General features: G+C 35.0%; 1 protein-coding gene across 4 annotated transcripts in view; it reads left to right on the forward strand.

Moving 5' to 3' along the window:
* LOC131039406 (probable peptide/nitrate transporter At3g43790) overlaps positions 1-19,232 on the forward strand; it is a 206,330-nt gene that overhangs the window by 153,753 nt on the left and 33,345 nt on the right. For all 4 annotated transcript variants that reach the window (XM_057972150.2, XM_057972151.1, XM_057972153.1 and 1 more), the window contains 2 exons: positions 17,541-17,585; positions 17,773-17,861. In XM_057972150.2, coding sequence (XP_057828133.1) covers positions 17,541-17,585; positions 17,773-17,861 — 134 coding nt within the window. The remainder of the gene's footprint in view (positions 1-17,540; positions 17,586-17,772; positions 17,862-19,232) is intronic.

A 19,232-nucleotide genomic window follows, 5' to 3' on the forward strand; every position in this document is an offset into this window, starting at 1 on the left:
TTAAAGATTTAGGGCCTATTTTTTGGATGGCTTTCAAATAGAGTAGGGGACGCAGTAAAGCCATATTTTGGTGATGTTTATATTGGTTAATGGGTGTAGTTAGGAGCTTTTTAAAAATTGATGTCTGTAGACTATAGTTTGTGTAGTAAGGTGCTTTTTGATATAGTGATTATAGTTTGTAGGAGTGGTTGTCTGTGATCAAAGACTTGATATTGGGGTTAATCCCTAATTTTGCAATCTTTCATGTATGTCTTTTAATATATTAATAAAATATAGTCAAATTACTGATCAAAAAAAATAAAAATTCTATAAATAAATTAAATAAGTTATTAGTATTACTATTAATTAAAAACTTATAGTTGAATATGTAAATTAATTTATAAAATTAATAATATGTTAATATTTATTAGTACTTGTGAGTACAGGTGATTAAATTTTATCTATTTAATTTTAAAATAATCTAAATTTTAATAGTTAACATGTGAAATTTTCAACTTTATAATTCATAAAATAGTGTTATAGGAGATTTATATGAAAGATATTTTTTGTATATTTTGGAATTTCTTTATGTTTAAAAAATACAATGTTTAAGTGTTTTTTCTATATAAATAAAATAAAAAGACAAAAAAAATTCAAATAAAATACATATCTAATTAACATAGAAGAGATAATCTTTTTTCTTTTATAGGGATTTGATTTTGCAAAATTATGATAAAAATCTGAATGAAAGATTAAACTATTTCATTACAAGCCATCATCACACTTTATAATAATAATTATACTATTTTTATTTCTGCTACAATATTTTAAAATTTAGAACACTCATTTTAAACTATTTCTTATAAAATCATTTGTTTACTATTTTTCTCTCTTTAAAATGAAACCATACATGTCGTATATTTAATAAAATTCATACATTCAATATCTACATTAATGCTTTTCACCCAATATTATTTTAAAATTCTAAACTCAACAAAATCCTATAAACTTATAGGCCAAACTCCTAGTTAACAACATACAACCATAGAACAAATTTTGTAGCCTACACATAAAGATTGTTCCATTGATTTTTTAAATACAAATACAATTTAATGGACCATACTTTAAATCTTCAAATACGTAACTGTATTATTCATTTACTAGCACCAAAACAATAACCTTATTACTTTCTTTGCAAATATCTCTATTTCCCTACGCACTCCATTTAACCCTATTTGTTATTTTCAATTTGGGCATTCTTTGCATTATCTCTTCGGCTCTGGACACTTCCTGTAGCAAGGCGCCTCTATCTCTTCCACAATTCAACTTCCTCTTTAATGTGTTGTTCTTACTAACATTTTCTCTTTGCAATCATCCTCATTTTCTTGCTATGTACTATCTTTTCTTTTTTGTTGTTCAAATCTAGAATCATTCAAACTTCTTCCTCTGTCACACCTTGTGCCTTATTGTCTGTCTTTTCCTCCACGCACATTCTCTGCTGTTGTAATGTCCCTACTAGTTAGAGATCACTTTCCTGCAAACATATTGTTAGAATACAACAAATATATATATATATAACTAATCTAACTTGCAATTTAACTTTTAAAATACTTCATTAACACTAATCACAATTATTATCTAATAAAAAGGATACAAATGCCATACGGAGAATATGTCCTTAGGCGGCTGTGAAGCTCCCCTTCTTGGAACCCATCTTGGTTCCAAGCCATCCAGGAAATCGAAGATGAATTCGATTCCTGTCTTGGATGTAATTTCTTACACCCAAGCCATCCAGGAAATCAAAGGTTACTTCGATTCCTGTCTTGGATGTAACCACTTACACCCAAGCCATCCAGGAAATCGAAGGTTAATTCGATTCCTGTCTTGAGTGTAATTTCTTACACCCAAGCCATCCAAGGAAGACCATATGTCAATTCCTTGCCTTGGATGATGCATCTCATCATCCAAGTCCATCAGAGGGGACCGGCCAGATCCGTCTCTTCTTGGATGAACTTAGTCAACCAAGCCATATATATGCATATAGATATTCAGTATATATACTATCTACCAGGGATTATCATAATCCCTCCATTAGACTAAGGGAGTTTCCTCCCTATAGCCTCCATCATGTAATCACATTTATACTACATTTTACAATTTATTACTATTTTCCATTCCATAATCCACATTTACATATTCCTAATTTAACACGTATTCCCTAACATATATTCAACAAAATATCCATTATTCAAAATTCATATTTATTTATTAACGTATATTCCTAACTATTCATTGAGATGTATTTATTAACATCTAAGAACCATTCATTAACATATGTATTAAAATATTCATTATTAATATTCATTAATATATGTATTAAAATATTCATTATTAATATTCATTAATATATGTATTAAAATATTCATTAATATATGTAATAAAATATTCATTAATATATATATTAAAATATTTATTAACTATATTCATTTACATCTACACTTGTGACATCCTTTACCTATCTGCACCCACCTTAGCAGCTTCCACTCTGCAATTCCTTTTGCTGTTCGCAGCTTTCCTTAGACCACCCGCTGCTTCCTCCTTTCTCCCTTTCCCCCCCTTGTTGGACAGTGTTTGATCTCCCATTTATACCTTGCAAAACCATAGGGTGGCACCTCTTCACATGCGATGGGGACACCATCCATACCCAGCAGTTTGTCTTCATATCTAATTAAGTTATTTTCTATCAATTAGCATAATCGCTGTTCTTAATGACTCATCATACCATTGCGATTAATGATGGGTTAGCATTAATCTTAATCATGTCCTCATATTAGATATTATCTACCGATATGTAGCAATATATTTATACATTGCTATTCATAAGGGCTAACAACTATTATTGATGACTGATCGATATCCTTGGGTAGTAGTAATTATCGTCATTGATCTGCCTATTATATCATGTCTCCGCTTGATAATGTTTGACCTTATTATGAGATCGGTCTGATAAGCATTGCAGACTTATGGTCATTATATCGATCCTCTTCATGAGCTGTCGATTCTCTTCATTATGTCGACTTCTTTGATAGGAGATAACTATGGTATCACATCCTCTTATCCCCCAATTTAATTAGTGACTCTTAATTACAATTCAGTCAAACATTAATATTTCGATGTCTTATTTATAATGACTCCTACCATTTATCTTTGCCAGCTACGTATTCTCCATGGTTCTTGGATGGCTTCAATCTTTCACTTATGTCCACATCCACAAAGTCTTTTTACCACAGTGCCTAAGTACTTACATTTTACAGTGTAACGGAAGATATATATTATATATACATTATTGGCAATATTATTTCTAGGTGATTGTGATGTGCTGTTGATCCCTTATACCTGTGATAATTGATTTAGAACCTCCAATTGTATTTTGATGCCAATTAAGAGCTAATATTAATCTATTTTAATTTGAATATTTCAGGAATATTATTAGTAATAAATATTAATAGATATTAATTAAATAATATATTTAATAAATAAATAAATTTCAAATAGAAGTTCGTTGTTATTATTATATTAATTAATAATAATAATTACTTCATTTAGGATATATATAACGATCAAGGAGAGGACATAACAGCTGTGCTTAAACCTTTCTGTCCATTCTTTCTCACTATGTAATATCCCCCTTAATTTTTTTCAATTATTTCAGTTTACAATCAATACAAACACCCGTTAGGGTTACAAAATGAAATCCCAATACAGCCGAAAGTTACCCTTTCCACCTTTTGATCACCGAGAGCCCAATCTAGGAGGGTGAGAGCATACAGTGTTGAGGGGATCGTTAGATGCAAGAAACTGAAATTGATTACAATACTTGGGCGGCAAGCCAACCCCTTCCACTTTTCAGCGAGATAATGAGAATATTGAAAGATCACTTGGCGGTAAACCAGCCAAGGACAAGCCAAGAAACTAAAGTAGCAATCACTCAACCGCTTATCCAACAGGAGGAATAGAAATGAAATTACAAATCAACTCTACTGCTTATGCAACGGGAGGACAGTATTACAATATTCAGAGTAGGCGGCAAAGCCAACCTCTTCCACTTATGCAGTGGGACTAAGAGCAATAATCCAATTAGATAGCTGTTAGTACTACTAACCAGCTTTACAATGCACAATATGGATTACAAATTAAGAGAAATCATTATCCCAAAGATAGGCGGCAAGGCTAGCCTCTTCCACTTTGCAGTGGGTCTAAGAAAGATCAATAGAAATTGTTGTTAGTAGTACTACCAGCATTACAATATGAATCATAGAAGATAAGAATGAAGAACCAACAACTGCAAACAATTACCAAGATCTTTCTCTCCACACCAAAGAACCCACTCACCCTAAAACCAACTCCACACAAGAAGACAGTCCAAATCGGAAAAATCTCTAAATCTGATATACTCCCAGTAGGTTGAAAACACACAGACCAGCAACACCAGATCCCACTAAAACACTCAAAACTCGCCCAATTCTTAACCAAATGACATGAAACTGAAAGCATATGATCACTAGGAGGTAGGCGATCAATCCTAGGACAACAAAACATGGCAAACTGACCCCAATAATTTATGCAAGCATCCCAAAGCACTCAGCCACATGGTACGGCCAACTAGGGTACGATTTTGCAAAAATAAAATTTCAAACACCATTTTAGACTCTACAAACTCACAAAATGAATCGCCCAAACCACAAAAAGAGATAGAAGAAATACCCAGAACGAGAAGAATGACGCACTCAGACTTGCAACCAAGAATCTACTTCAGCACACTCTGTGACCAACAACAAGAACACTCAGAAATCCACACAAATCTTCACCACATTGAGTCCAATATGCTCCTTTGGATGAGAAATAGTCATACATTCAGTTAGGCGCTATCTCTCAAGCATGAAACTAAGGCACTAGGAGGTATGCATTCCTCAAAGTAAGAGTCTGACAACATTTTGGCAGCACTTCGTTATCAAAGCAATAATGGATAACCAAAACAAGAGCCCAACACTCTTATTTATAACTTTTTGAAGCTCCAAATTCAAATCCAACTCACAACAAAAACCTTAAAGGTTTTTGGAACTGAGGACAAAAACCCTCATGCTTCATCATAGTTATTCCACACAACAATCGATAGGGCATTTGCAATTGAAGCGAGGATGAAATCAGGGTTCGCATTCGAGCATTAAGAGGATTTTCAAGTTTGTTCTCAGATAATTAATTGGTGGTTTTTGAAATTTGCGATGTCTTTATAAAAGACAAATTTCAGATCTCTTGGTGTAATTAGGACATTTATCTAATTATTTATTAATTAGGTCCTTTAGTACTTTTTCACTTAAGCTAAACTTAGGTGCTTTTAATTATCTAGAGTTTGCTTTTCTAGCATGTAGTTGCATTGCTTTAGTTATCCTAATTTTAGCATTAGGATTTGCACCTAGGGTTTCATTCATCCTTTATGAGGATTCATTCATTCATTGTAATTGTATCTCCAATATTCAATTGTGCAATAATATAAAATTCTCTAGTTGTTATAGAGCATATAATCTTTGTTTGATCTCTTTTGTGTGATAGGTGTTTTGCTTGTAGATGAATCTTGGCTCCTGTGGTTGATCATCAACTTCTACATGGTATTAGAGCTTCAAATTTGTCAAGGTCTTGTTTGCATGCTTGAGGGATCCAACCTGGAGAAATTTTTTTGTGCACATTAAGTTCAAACGAAGGTTTCCATTGCGTTTGCAGCATCGAAAAACCCTAAGATCGATTGTCATTTCATCAAAATCTGAGTAGTTAGAAAATCAGGTCAAATTAGCTAAGGGCACGAAAATTTGGGGGTAGTTGAAAAATCTGAGTACTTTGGTCCAAAATTGACCTCACTATCACACTCAAAGTAGCTGAGAATCCTAAAATCGCCTGTCCAAATGTCAAAATCTAAACCGGGCACATTTTAAAGCATTTTTTGGGGGGCATCCATGTTATATGGAAATATGTACAACCGTACAAATCCGTATAGCGTATGGCTCAATCTTGCATCATCTTCCTTCATCGCTGAAAAAAAATATTTGCAAGTTCGATTTTTGTTTGGTTTCAAAAAAACATTCTTGGAAATTTTTTGTGCAACAAAAGGAATCTTTAAAAAAATTTGAAAAGACCCTTTTACAAAAAAAAATTTTAGCAATCAAAAAGGTGTGCTTCACAAAGTCAAAGGAGGAGCCTTTCATGGTCCGTACATGAGGGTAGAGTCCCTATGTAGGCCCCCCCTCACACTGACATCAGCTCTTTTGAGCCCTTTTATAAGCGAATTCCCCAAATTTGTAGGCTCACTATTTTTACCAGAAGTTGATTTCTTTTGGAGATAGGAGAATCATTTTGGAATTTTTATGGGGTGTAATTTTTTGGCGACCTGATTTTTTTTCCCGACAGGTATTTTTTTCCACAAAGGGAATATTCTACTAACATCAGCAGTTGACAAATATGACTCTGTTTGCCCTCCAAGCCCTAAATACCTACAATTGGTTTTTTGCCTATAATTTTTTCACACGGAATCGAAATTGGGCAAACAAGATATCATTGGAAATCTGATTCTCACGTCAATCTGAATGTGGTGGTGGTTTTGTCAGATCTTGCACCAATTTTCATACTAAGCCTCCCAAGTCCACCTTCAATTTTTTTTTGTTTTTTTAGGGCCATAACTTGAGCAAACATATTCCATTTTTTCGACTTCTGCATATCGTCGGAAGGCTCTCAATCCTCTATTCAAATTTGTAGTCAATTTTTCCAGAATATTCATCAAGTACTCAGTGATCTTAGTTTCTATCATTTCTCAATTTTGTGATTTCTTAGCTTATACAAGTGCAAAAGATTTTGTTTTTCTTGTTGTGGGGGGGTAGAATCATCATCTTTCAAATTCCTATATTGCTCTAACCCTATCCTAATGGCGGATCCTTCTATTGATAAATTCACCCTTCATAACTATCATACTTGGAAGACTACAATGATCAGATTGCTTCAGTCTAGGGGTTTATGGTCTTGTTTAGATGAGACCCAACTGACCTTGACTCATGAGTTTGAGATCATTCAACATATGGATAAGATGGATCAGACTATGTGTTTCATTGGCCTACATGTTTCAAACAGTCTCCACGTACATATTGAATCTTGCACAACTCCTAGGGCTATGTGGCTCAAATTTGAGCAAATTTTTTAGGATATTAATGAGTTTCATGTACTTTTGTTTGAGATAGATTTGACATCATTGACATCTTATTCATTTCCTTCCATTGAGGACTTTTTGGAGAAGTTCAAATCCATCAAGTCACGGTCATAAGGTTGTGGCAAGAAGAAGACTGATAAGGAGTGTATCTTTCTGAATTTGTTCAAGCTTCAAGGCCAATTTCAATTCTTTGCTTCATTATTCTATTCCACCATGAATGCTTTGGGTACCGCATTCACTATGCCTTAATTTGAAATGTTTTGTGAGTGTTTGACACGAGAGCAAGCTAAGTTGTCATAGCTTGATTCAATTTTTGGTTCCAAATCTTAGGCCTTGGTTGCTCAAACTCCTACATCTACAGGGAAACAAAAGAAGCAAAAGAACAGAGGTATACAATCTACTCCTCTAGCTTCAGAGTCACGTGGACATGAATCAGATTCCTCCACCTCTTCTAAGAGCTCTTCATCCAGGAAGGACAACCCCAAGTGTGCTTATTGCACCAAGCTAGGACATAATGAGCTTCGGTGTCATGTAAAGAAAATTGATGAATTGAAAGAACTTCGAAAGAATAATATTCAACCGCCTTCATCTGGTGCATCCTCTTCCACCACTTCGAAAGAATAATGCTCTCTTTGCATCGACACATTCTCAGTCCTCCAAGTGGATCTTGATTCAAGAGCTTCACATCATATGGCATCATTAGAGGGTATGTTCTCTTCTTTTTAGCATCATTCTTTTCCCCAGATTTTGATGGGTAAAACACCTACATGAGTGTTAATTGGAGTGGTTCTATTGCGGTTGATGGTGGCACATTCAATAGTGTTCTTTGTGTGCCTGCATTATCTTCCAATGTCTTTTCCATTTACCAGATTACTCACAATGGGACAAGCAAGACAATTAAGTTCACCCCTGATTCAGTGCTCATCAAAGATCTTCATAGTAGAGAGCTTGGTGCAACTTTGGCGGTGTTGATCATGCATCTCGATTGTATGAGTTCTCTCATTTTGCTCCCATTGAGCATGCATCCGGTCCTATATCTCATACATCGAGAGTGAATTAGAAACGAGAAGATGTTTGGTCACTTGAACCTATGTGTGCTTCAATCATCCACAGTGGTTCCTGAGACTTGTTTTGATCCTCCTCCACTGTAAAGTCTCCTTCTCAGTGAGGAATAATTAGTGGTCCATTGGCCTATCCCGAAGACCCGTAGGCTGATTGGAATGAAGAATTAGGGTTTCCTATTTTTGTGGAGCCTTGTATGATCTAATTGGTGCTTATCCGATAGGGCTTTTGCAACTTCATTCGTGGATTCCTTCTGGCTTTTTCGAGAGCTTCACAGTGGAATAACATGCATTCAGTTTTGAGAGGAATTCTGAACCTACTATTTTTATTAAGTTGGTGGCAGCTGTTAGGGTTTTGAGATTATTCTGAGTTTTTTGATCTTCTTCTCATGGTCCAAAAAGCAGACTATTTGGAGTTGTTTTCGGGACTTACTATATTTAGTAAGTGCCATTTCAGGTAGTTCTATTTTTAGCAGTGCAGTTCAGAGCCCCGACCTAGTCCAGTTGTTGGTTTTTGGCATTTCAACCCATTAGTTCAATTTGGCACAATCAGTATTTGATTTTCAGTGATTTATTTAATATTATTACTTTATGCTAAAGTTAATATATAATGTGTTTTTGGACGACTTATGGAAAAATACTTCGCACCTAAAAAATATTATATTCTCCCTAAGTCAGTGGCGTGAGAAAAGGAGGCATATTTCATGAGTTTATTATGTTTTAAGTTGTAAGTCATACACCAAGGAAAAAGTTCAAACTTTTTGCCTAGGAGTTGGACGCCAGACACATGAGGGAGTGGGAAATGAAATGCAAATGAAGAAGTTGTAATTTGGACGCCATTTGGAGGTGAATTTGGGATCTCAGAATCTATAAATATGAGAGCTTGGTCACTCATTTGGCATCTTTGAACATTTTCATAACGAAGTGTTGCCAAAATTGTGCCAGACCTTTGCTTCAAATTTGCGTGCTTCCTAGCTTGTACCAGTTTTGTGCTTGAGAGATAGCACCTAGTTGTGAGAGAGCCTATTTCTCATTTAGAGGAGTAGATTGAGCTTCAAAATGATAGAGTTTGCTATTATATTTTCAATTTTCTGATTGCTGTTGTGTTTTTGGTGTGTGTTGGGCGTATAGTGGCTGAAGCAATCTTTCATTCGTACCTCCCTACCTGTTGAGTGTTTCAATATGGGTATTGGCTCTGATCTTCTCTTTACCATAGGCGATGAAGTACTCCAAATTGCAGAAGATAGTTTGCTGATCTGATTTTTATATTGCTGGTTGAACTTTTCTGCTGGGATGCCCCTTCCCTATCTGCCTTGGGATGCATGCAGCTGGTTTCAGACTTTGAATTTGCAGGTTTGAGGTTCTAAAATGTTGGCTCATGTCATATTAGTCATTTTCCTTTGATTTGGTGTGATTTCGAGTAGATTTGAGTTAGTTATGAGCATTTTGGTGTTTCCAATAGTGGCTGGTCTGCGTGTTATTGACTTTCGAAATAAAGAACAGCAGTAGTTGCTTTATGTTTGAGTTGGTTTTATAGGTAGCTATCATTTGTGATCAGCATTGTTCTTCTATTCTAATCATTTCCCTCTATATTGTAAGGTTGAATAGTAGTACTATCAACCACTTCTAGATTGTAAAGAATATCCCGCTGAAAAGTGGAAGAGACTGGCTTGCCGCCTACATTTGATATTTGTAATTCTGTCCTCCCGCTGCATAAGCGATTGAGTGATTTTTGTTTGTATTGGTCCTCCCGCTGCATAAGCAGTTGAGTTGAGATATGTTGTTTGTGTTCATCCTCCCGCTGAGATATGCGGTAGAGTGATTCGTGCTTGGTTATGTTCTTGTTTCTCCTTGGTTGGTTTATCGCCAGGCTTTCTTGTTTCTATCCCGCTGGAAAGTGGAAGGGGTTGGCTTGCCACCCATTATTGTAATCAGCTCTCGGTGATCAAAAGGTGTAGGGTTCTTTCCAGTTGGTTTGGATTTCATTTCTCTAACCCTAACGGGTGTTGTGCTTCTAATCTTGTTGAAAAAAAATACAAAAATTGTTGGAGATATTACATCCACTTCTTGCTTCATTAGAGATCACTTTAGTTCAGTTGGTTGACTGTTCCCTTCTAGTTTCACCAGAGTGGGATGAGTACTTTCCAAATATTGTAGGGTTATTTGATACATCACACACTCCAAACATTGGGGACATGACGGAGGATATTGCATTCCTCCTTGATGGCAATTTGAGCATTCCTATCATCCCATCTTTAGTGGCTTCAGAGGTTGTTCATCAAGTATCTTCACAGTTGCATTTGCTTTAATTGATTTGGCATCTTTTGATTCAAACAATTGGACAGTTAAGCAGTCTTCCATGGCACACATCATGAGACTATTTCTCCATCTTCTTTCATGGAGTTGCTTGTGCCTTGGCCACTTGATTTGTTTCTTTCTAGGGGGAGGAACGTGATTTTCCACTCTTAGATCTTCATCAACATTCATCCTCAAGCCTTCATCCTCGGCATTGGAGCTTCTTCGTTATGGGGGGGATACATTGTCTTTTCTTTTCTCTCTTATGGAGGGATTGTCGACTGTACTTATGTGACCAATTCAATACTTGGGGGGACATCTTGAGTCCTTCATGCTTGTCACATGTACTTTTTTTCATGCATTGTGTCTATTGCTTTTGGAGAGGGGTTTTTTCCCACGTGGTTTTTCTCCTTTTCTCTGCTTAAAGAGACTTCATTGGTTTGTACATGAGTACCTAATGAGGCCTAGTTGTCGGAACTCATTCATGCATGCATTTTGCATTCAACATTAGCTCTTTAGTTTATCTCTAAGTGTTGGAGTAATTAGGACATTTATCTAATTATTTATTAATTAGGTCCTTTATTATTTTCTCACTTAAGCTAAACGTAGGTGCATTTTATTATCTAGAGTTTGCTTTTCTAGCATGTAATTGAGCTTAATTTAGCTCCTCTTTGCATTTCTTTAGTTCTCCTAATTTTAGCATTAGGGTTTGCACCTAGTGTTTCATTCATCCCAAACCCTAATGTTTCATTCATCCTTTATAAGGATTCATTTATTTATTGTAATTGTGTCTCCAATATTCAATTTTGCAAGAATACAAAATTCTTTGGTTGTTATAGAGCATATAATCTTTGCTTGATCTCTTTTGTGTGATAGGTGTTTTGCTTGCAAATGAAGCTTGGATCTTGTGGTTGATCATCGACTTCTACAAGATTATGGTCCTGTTTTTCAAGTTTGGTCTCTCATTCTTTGGCCCCATAAGACAAAAGATTACTATATTGGGTGATTATTAATATTGGAAGGATTTCTTAATATTTTATTATGGCGTGAAAGTTACTTGATGTTGGCTTATGAAATGGTCGATACTTTCTTGCTAGGCAAAACAATCCATATAAGTATGGCTGATTATGATATGCTACGAGTGAGGAAAATTAGAGGTCCTAGTCATTTATCATAGGTGTAGACTTATCCTATTGATCAATTCTATTTTGGATTGTCACTTGAATTATTGGAGGATCTCAAATTTGATGAAAGTTTAAGGAATCATGGCAATGGTAAAAATACAAGAGACTCTTATTTGAGTCGTAAACTTCATTCTACCCTTAAGAAGCCGATTCAAGGAAAGCTGATGTTTATTTGATTCGTCCAATTCATTGATGAAATAGTATTCATTGGACTGCATATTTTACAACCAAAAAGAGCTAGACATGGTTAGAGTGGCTTGAGCACTGAAAACCATCTTGTTTCATCTTCACTTTATTGCCTAGCATACCTCATCGTGAACATTGGAAGGCAAGGCTGAGTTTCAGAAGAATTGAATAGCAGAAAAAGACAAACAAGTTTTGGAATCATGAGAAAAAGATAAAATAATCCTCTGTGCTAAGGACAAGTTTGAAATCAATCCGAATAGACTTTTCAAGAGAATTGTTTGGTTGGGTAAAGTGATTCGAGGAAGCTGTAAGAAACTAGGAAGGAAAAAGGGAATAAATCATGGAGGCAAGATTCAATTTGTGCACAAAGAATCTCAAGCAATTTTAAGTGGCCACTAAGTCCAAGACCACATTGGGTTATAGAAGTCGTAGAACAAAAGGTGTAAGGATCAAAAATAAAGAAAAGAGGAGTCACCGTGTATACCAATCGAACGTTCTCTACAAGGAAGCAAAGAGAATCATGGAAGTAAACAGCTGGGTGCATCTCGTAGGTATGGTGTGTTAGAGAAATGAGGATGTGATTCGTATGAGCCGTGTATCCTTCCCCTTCTTGGTCATGATCATTCCAAGCAGACTATTAGAAATACATAGCACCTATGTGTTGTTAGTGAGACTCTGTTTTGAGAGCTATTTGTATTTTCTGTTGTGAATAAATATTGATTATTTGCTTGAGGTTGTATTGGATTAATGGATTGTTATCTGCCAATTGTCATCTCTATGCATGGTGTTAACCTAGTTCCTTGGGTGTGGCTATGTTGTGCGGTTAAACTTTTGCAATACAATCTCAGCTTGTTGAATATTCAGAGTGAGATACTTGTAAGTTTAGGATTTATGCTGTTTTAAGTCTCATAAATATAACAAGTCAGAAATCCTTCATCAATGATTAAGCAATTATTGTTACAAATATGCTATTTAGATAGTCATTGATGTCAACTCTCTAGTTTGGAAGCAGTCTAGTTGTGTTCAAAGTAGTCCGGTTGAGCATAGATAGTGTATGTGTGAACAAATGTTGTGCGGATGTTTGGAGTCTATCTAAAGATGTTCCGAATGGCAAATAGTGTAAGCATGTTGTGTTTCCAGAGTATATGTGATGTCAATTTGATCCGGTTATGTTAGATGAGTGTTCCAAAGGATGAGTGCAAAGTTTATGCAATTTCAGGATGTTGCAAAGGAATGCATCCTCATCTTGCTAGTGCTCTAAGGATGTTATGGATCATTGGATCATGTTCCTAGAATGGTATGTTTCTTTTGTGGTGGTCCACTTATCTCATTTTAGTCCATATTAGGAATTTGTGTACAATGCTTTATCTTGAGAAGATGTTTTATGCGAGCAGTTGCATGTGGCGAGTATAGAATTCTTTTTGGAGGTGTATGGAAGGTGTGCCGACTTGGTGTAAGTCTCTACATGTCTCTTTTGCCTTTTGCATGAGTTGTATAGAATTCATTTTGGGCCGATGGTAAATGTACACGTTACATCTTTTCTAGGCCGACTTTATGAAAAATATTGATAAGTCGGTTGGTATATAAGACAAGTTAGTTGGGTTATGAAGTGTGTTGTATGGTGTAATGGATGTAAGACATATGATGCAAGTTTGAAGCGATACAGAGGTTTGGATGTGTTATAGTGTAGGAATGAAGATTGGATCAGATGAGTGTTAATCAGTGAATTGTTACACGCATATTGATTGATATGTTTCTCTTGCACTTTAATCTTTCAACTTTATTGTATCTGGACAAATGATTTGTATCTTGCGTTGAAGAGATGATCTTCAGTTGTGCAAGTCTCTCTTTTGTATCTTGCCCTAAGTTTGTCCGCCTTAGCCTGCAAGTCCAGAACAGTGAGATCCCTAGTCTATGACCAAAATCTTTGTAAACATTTAATACATATATTGTGAGTTTGATTCTCACTGTGGTTTTTTCCAGTTTGGGTTTTCCACGTAAAAATCTTGGTGTTCTTGTGTGGATGCATTTGCTGTTTCAATTATTTACTTTCATGCACATGCAATGAATGGATGGTATGATTTATGTGTTTCAATCTGCTCAAGTTTTAGCATATGCTGATTGAGCCCCCCTCTCAGCATTTGGTAGTGTTCAACAGTTATCATTCATATATATAACCTGCAATGCATTACTTCCTTCCTGCTGTTCGTTGGCTCTCTAGACTGGCATTATACAAATTTATGAACCTCAGATTTATACAAACTTGGTTGCTGTTATGCATTACTTCATCTGCTGTTGCAATTAAGGAATACTCGTGTTTCAGTTGTTTGAAATGGAAAGATTTTAATGATTATCATTCAATCTATGCATGACATCAAAATCCTTTCCTTACCACTGCAAGCTCGAAAACGATACATTCAGCTATCAAGTAAAACTGTTTGGCAAAAATTACAGAGTGAAAGCGTGCAAAAATTGGGTTCAAAATAGGGTGGACATTACAGTACATTCTTATGGTCTGATCACAGCACATTTATGGGCTTTTGGAGGCCTTACTATTTCATGTGATGTCCATATGATGGTGTTTATTGACCACATATGCTAGCTGTCCTTATTGATAGCAGGTCATATCACTTTCCACCAAATTGTACTCCACTTCGGGTTGTACAGTACATAGCTTTGTGCTTTGTTGTACAGTACATAGCTTTGTTGTACAGATTTGGTAACAACAGTTTATTTCAGTAATAGTTTGGCTTCTAATTTTAACATTTTCTCAGTTTTTCTAACTTTTTTCAGTTTCCAGGTTTCAATTCAGTGATTTCCAGTTTCAACAGATAAGGGTCAGTATAACTTGTGATACCATTTCGGAGACTAATTCAACTGGTTTATATTTTTAATATTTGCTGCTGTATTTCCAATAATTTATTAAACTCCATATCAGTCTCCTGTTTACTAACTCTTGTAAACTGGATGGTTACCACCAGTAGTTTGATTATTATTGTTAAAGATTTTGGATGGTTCTCCATCAGATCCAAATCATTATTCTAAGAAGATGCTAGATATTTCACCACTGGATCCCTTTATTTGTGTAGCTTATCTGCCAATTTGCTGTCATTTAGAATCAGATGATATAGTCTGTCATTTTGGCATTGATGCATTTGCACTTGTTATCTACTAGTATGGCATGATCAGAATTTGCATATTGTTATTTGTCATTTTGGCATTGATCAATTTTGTCAAATGATAGTGTTTGCAAATTGGCTGGCTAGCCATCAATAAGTTGTCTTGTAATGATTAAATTACCTCATTCTATTGTCCAGATGCTCTCATCTTGCCCACATCTAGATTTGGGTGATTAGAAAGAGCTAGGATTCAAGTTGACTGTTAAAATTTTGGTGGAATTTAACTAACTTCTGAACTAAGAACATTATACTATGGTTAGTTTAGCTCAATGTTTAGGTATAGTTTAGATCTTAAGAAGTTTTTCCTCATAATTTGAAGAGAGGTTTATCCTCACATTTTTCGATTTAGTATTGTCTTCAAAAAGACATTAAAATGCTAATATGTTTATTTCTATTATAATGATTAGATTTCTTTAGTGCATAGTGTTTAGTTTATTTTCATATTGTGTTTTCATCTCATCCTAGTGCTTCTCTATAGTATTTGAATGCACTTTTTTAGCCCCCTTGACCTCGTTTTTTTCATGTGTAGACACTACTATAATTTATCTCTTTAATCCAATTCACCTTCAATTGGTGTGGTATCCAAGACCAAAAACTGATTTAATTTAGCGTCAAGGGAATGTAATAAAACACTATGCTTTAGATATAATACAATTCTATGATGGTTCAAGGATTCTTCCACGTTAGTGTGCAAATGGGTGAAAAGTTTGAAGGTATATTTACCCTATCATTAGGAGGATTCACAATAATACATGGTAACAGCGTACTTTATTTCAACATGGTCACATCATATGCAGATTAGGCTTGCAAAGATGACCTCCTCCTCTATAAGCATCCATTTAGTGAAGGGATTTATTATTCTTCAATAGTTATTCTTTCATGATTTTTAATTCGAGTACCCTCAATCATTGAGGCTGTAACACTGTGAAGACCATCTCCTTGTGACCACCTCGAAGTGGCTTTTACTATGTCTAATAAAGTAGCTTCTGATAAAGTGCCTACATGATGAAACTCTTAAATTTTCATTCATCATCCAATTATGTCTATATGTTCAATTTCCCAATTTTCTGGATGGTTTTTGGACATTTGTACTGAGTTATTTAGGGTTTATCCAAAGTGATCTTGATGTTACCTTACACTTTGAGACAAATATTGTTTGGGTTTCAAAACAAAGAAATGATACTCATTTGGAATTGTTTTCTGGTTGCTACTACAATCTCATGGATTTATTTTGGCAGACCAAGGCTTCGCTGAATAAAAACAATGAGACAACATAACTACATTTCAAAGTCAACATTTTACTTTTTATCTTGTTTCTTTAGTTTTATCCAAAAGTGTTTTCCATATTTATCTCTAGTTATTCTGAATCCAAAATCAAAATGTTTATGATCTTATTCATGCAACTTCTTGAGAGAACATAACTCTATTATTCAAACTTCATGATATAAGACTCTTGGCAATGACTCTTCCATCTAAATGTGATAGTGGAATTTCATCAATTAGAACATCGGCAATCGCAAATATTGACTTCATAATTTTTTCATGTCCCTCAGTTGAAGTTACAGCCATAGTGACTTAGACTTTCCTTAAATACTATTCTCCAAGATTTAATCTAAAAGAGCTTCTGTACGATACTAAGGAACTAATGGTTTCATGTTTTTTTCATGTAAACCTTGCTATTTTTAACATGATTGTAATACAAAATTCACCAACCATGTTTTTAGCGTTCAATTATGGTTAAACATAAGTACCATATTCAAAATCTCATTGATGAAGTGGCTATGTAAGTGATAACCACATTGCCAACTCAACTTTTAGAAAATAATGAAACAAAAAATAAGTGAAAAATACAAATGTAATATATTTTCTTTGATTTAAAACATTGTAAACGAATGTTAATGAAGACACAGTTAAATCACAGTGAGTCGCTAGTTAGGGGATTGATCTTCCCACATGCTCCCAAAAGTTCAAGATGAACCACCAGACATATATCCGGATCCCTTTAATAACATCTTTCCTGTCCTGAAACCAAGTTCATATGAAAATCTCATTATATTAATTTTTGGACATCTAATTATGCGAATTTAATGAGGACACTAAACTCATGATATTGTGATAAATTGCATGGTCATATGAATATAACAAGGATTGACATAATTGATGATGAATTAAATTTTAAATTGTGGAAAATTTAAGTTGCAGTCTGAATTCACATATATGTGATATCTCAGATTGAATATCAGATTTATGAAAATTCAGAATGCACTTCAAATTTTCAACGCTTAATTTATGATTGGTTACTATTTTGGAAATTGGAGTTTTTCTGATTAATACTTTGTCACTATATTACTTCCGGGTATTTTAATAGGATACTGTAAGCTTACCATCAGTTATGTTTTCTGAACAGATATCACTTGTTACGGGAACGTTCCTTATGCTGAATAATGCTGTGGTATCCTCCATCTCTACTTATGATATAATCAAATTTGGCTTGCTTGAAAAACTGTTCATCTTATCAGAACATATGTATCTAATAGAAAATGTTTTCGTATGACTTAATTTGGTATGTAAAACAAGTACTTAATACTGAATGTACTCTGACCACTTTCTGAGTTTGAGTATATCTTTTGTTTTGGCAGCCTCAAGATCAAAGAGGAGCAGCAAATGGACTTGCCATGACTGCAATGTCTCTTTTCAAAACCTTAGGCCCAGCAGGTGGAGGTTCACTGTAAGTATAAGAACAGGAACAATTATTCACATATACAGCATCGATATAACTAATAACTGCCAAAGACAGATTCTATTCGAATTTTTGTTTTGGAAATTTGCCTTAGCTTTGGCTATTGTCTCACAGAAGTGCATTTCATGGCTATAGAAGTATATTCCTATTCAGTTAAGAGAAGACTTGGAAAGCTTGTGACTTGCAAAACAAAAAGGAAAGTGCTACAATAGAAAGCTATTTGAAATTAGAATAATAGAGTTTGAACATATTTCAAATTTGAGATAATAAAACTAGAGAACATATACAAAAGACTGGATCTTGAGAACAGATTCACTATTTACAACCATTTTTGCCATTATTTTGCATCTGAATCACATTAGTGTCGTAACATACTGAAACGAATAAAACATAAATGCAACATGCTAAAACAAATAAAACAATTAACTTGAACATTGCAAATTATCATATAAAGGAAGAGAATATTTTTTTCATTTTTGAGATGAACAATATCTGAAAGTAATTACAATGATCTAAACCAACATAAACGGAAGATATGAAAGTAACTAAACATTGCATTAAATGAAGGAGAGAGGGTTTAGAGATTACATTTCATCTGATGCTAACATTCTGAACTTTGTAACTTTAACAACATACCAATGAGGAGGGAAAGTATTATCAAGGCTCATAACTCTAACAATATACTAGTGAGGAGGGAAAGTATCATCAGGGCGTTTTTCCGCCCAACCATGGACTTATTAGTCCCCCGTGCCATATCCGACTGGATTGGTCCGACCCTTCGCAAGGAGGTAACAGGAAGTCGAACTCATGCCATCTGAGACTTGGTGTTTAGGACCTACACGAACTAGTCAGTATACACTAAGTGTAACTCCCAACTAGTATGACACTCCTAACTAGAGATGTATCTGGTTCTAATAATCTAACGGTAGCTTGCAATATGCAGCACCACCTTGGCCAAGGTTTAAACACTGCAAGCACGATTAGATGTGTTGTCAACGATCACCACCCTTCTCGGCATAGGTTTAGGGTCAAGTAGGTTCAACTGAACTCATTTAGGTACCATGACCAAACAATTGTTTAATATTCTTTTGTTATCAGCACTAATAATCTTAAAAGTTACTGTTAAATTTCTTCTCATTCATGATTTTGAAAGATCTGTAATGATACAACTAAATCCCTGGGATGGGAAAGTAAGGGGCATAAAAGCCGGCAGTTGTACAATCAACCCTTAAGTATGGAATGTAAACCACGACTGACATGTCTCTGTTGTCCTAGCATCATGAGAGTATTCTTCCAATGGTGATGCTATCTGCATCGAGGTACATCGGTGCCCTTCTACCCACTACCTTCCTAGACTAG

Source organism: Cryptomeria japonica, chromosome 10 (assembly GCF_030272615.1).
Source record: "Cryptomeria japonica chromosome 10, Sugi_1.0, whole genome shotgun sequence".
Lineage (NCBI taxonomy): Eukaryota > Viridiplantae > Streptophyta > Pinopsida > Cupressales > Cupressaceae > Cryptomeria > Cryptomeria japonica.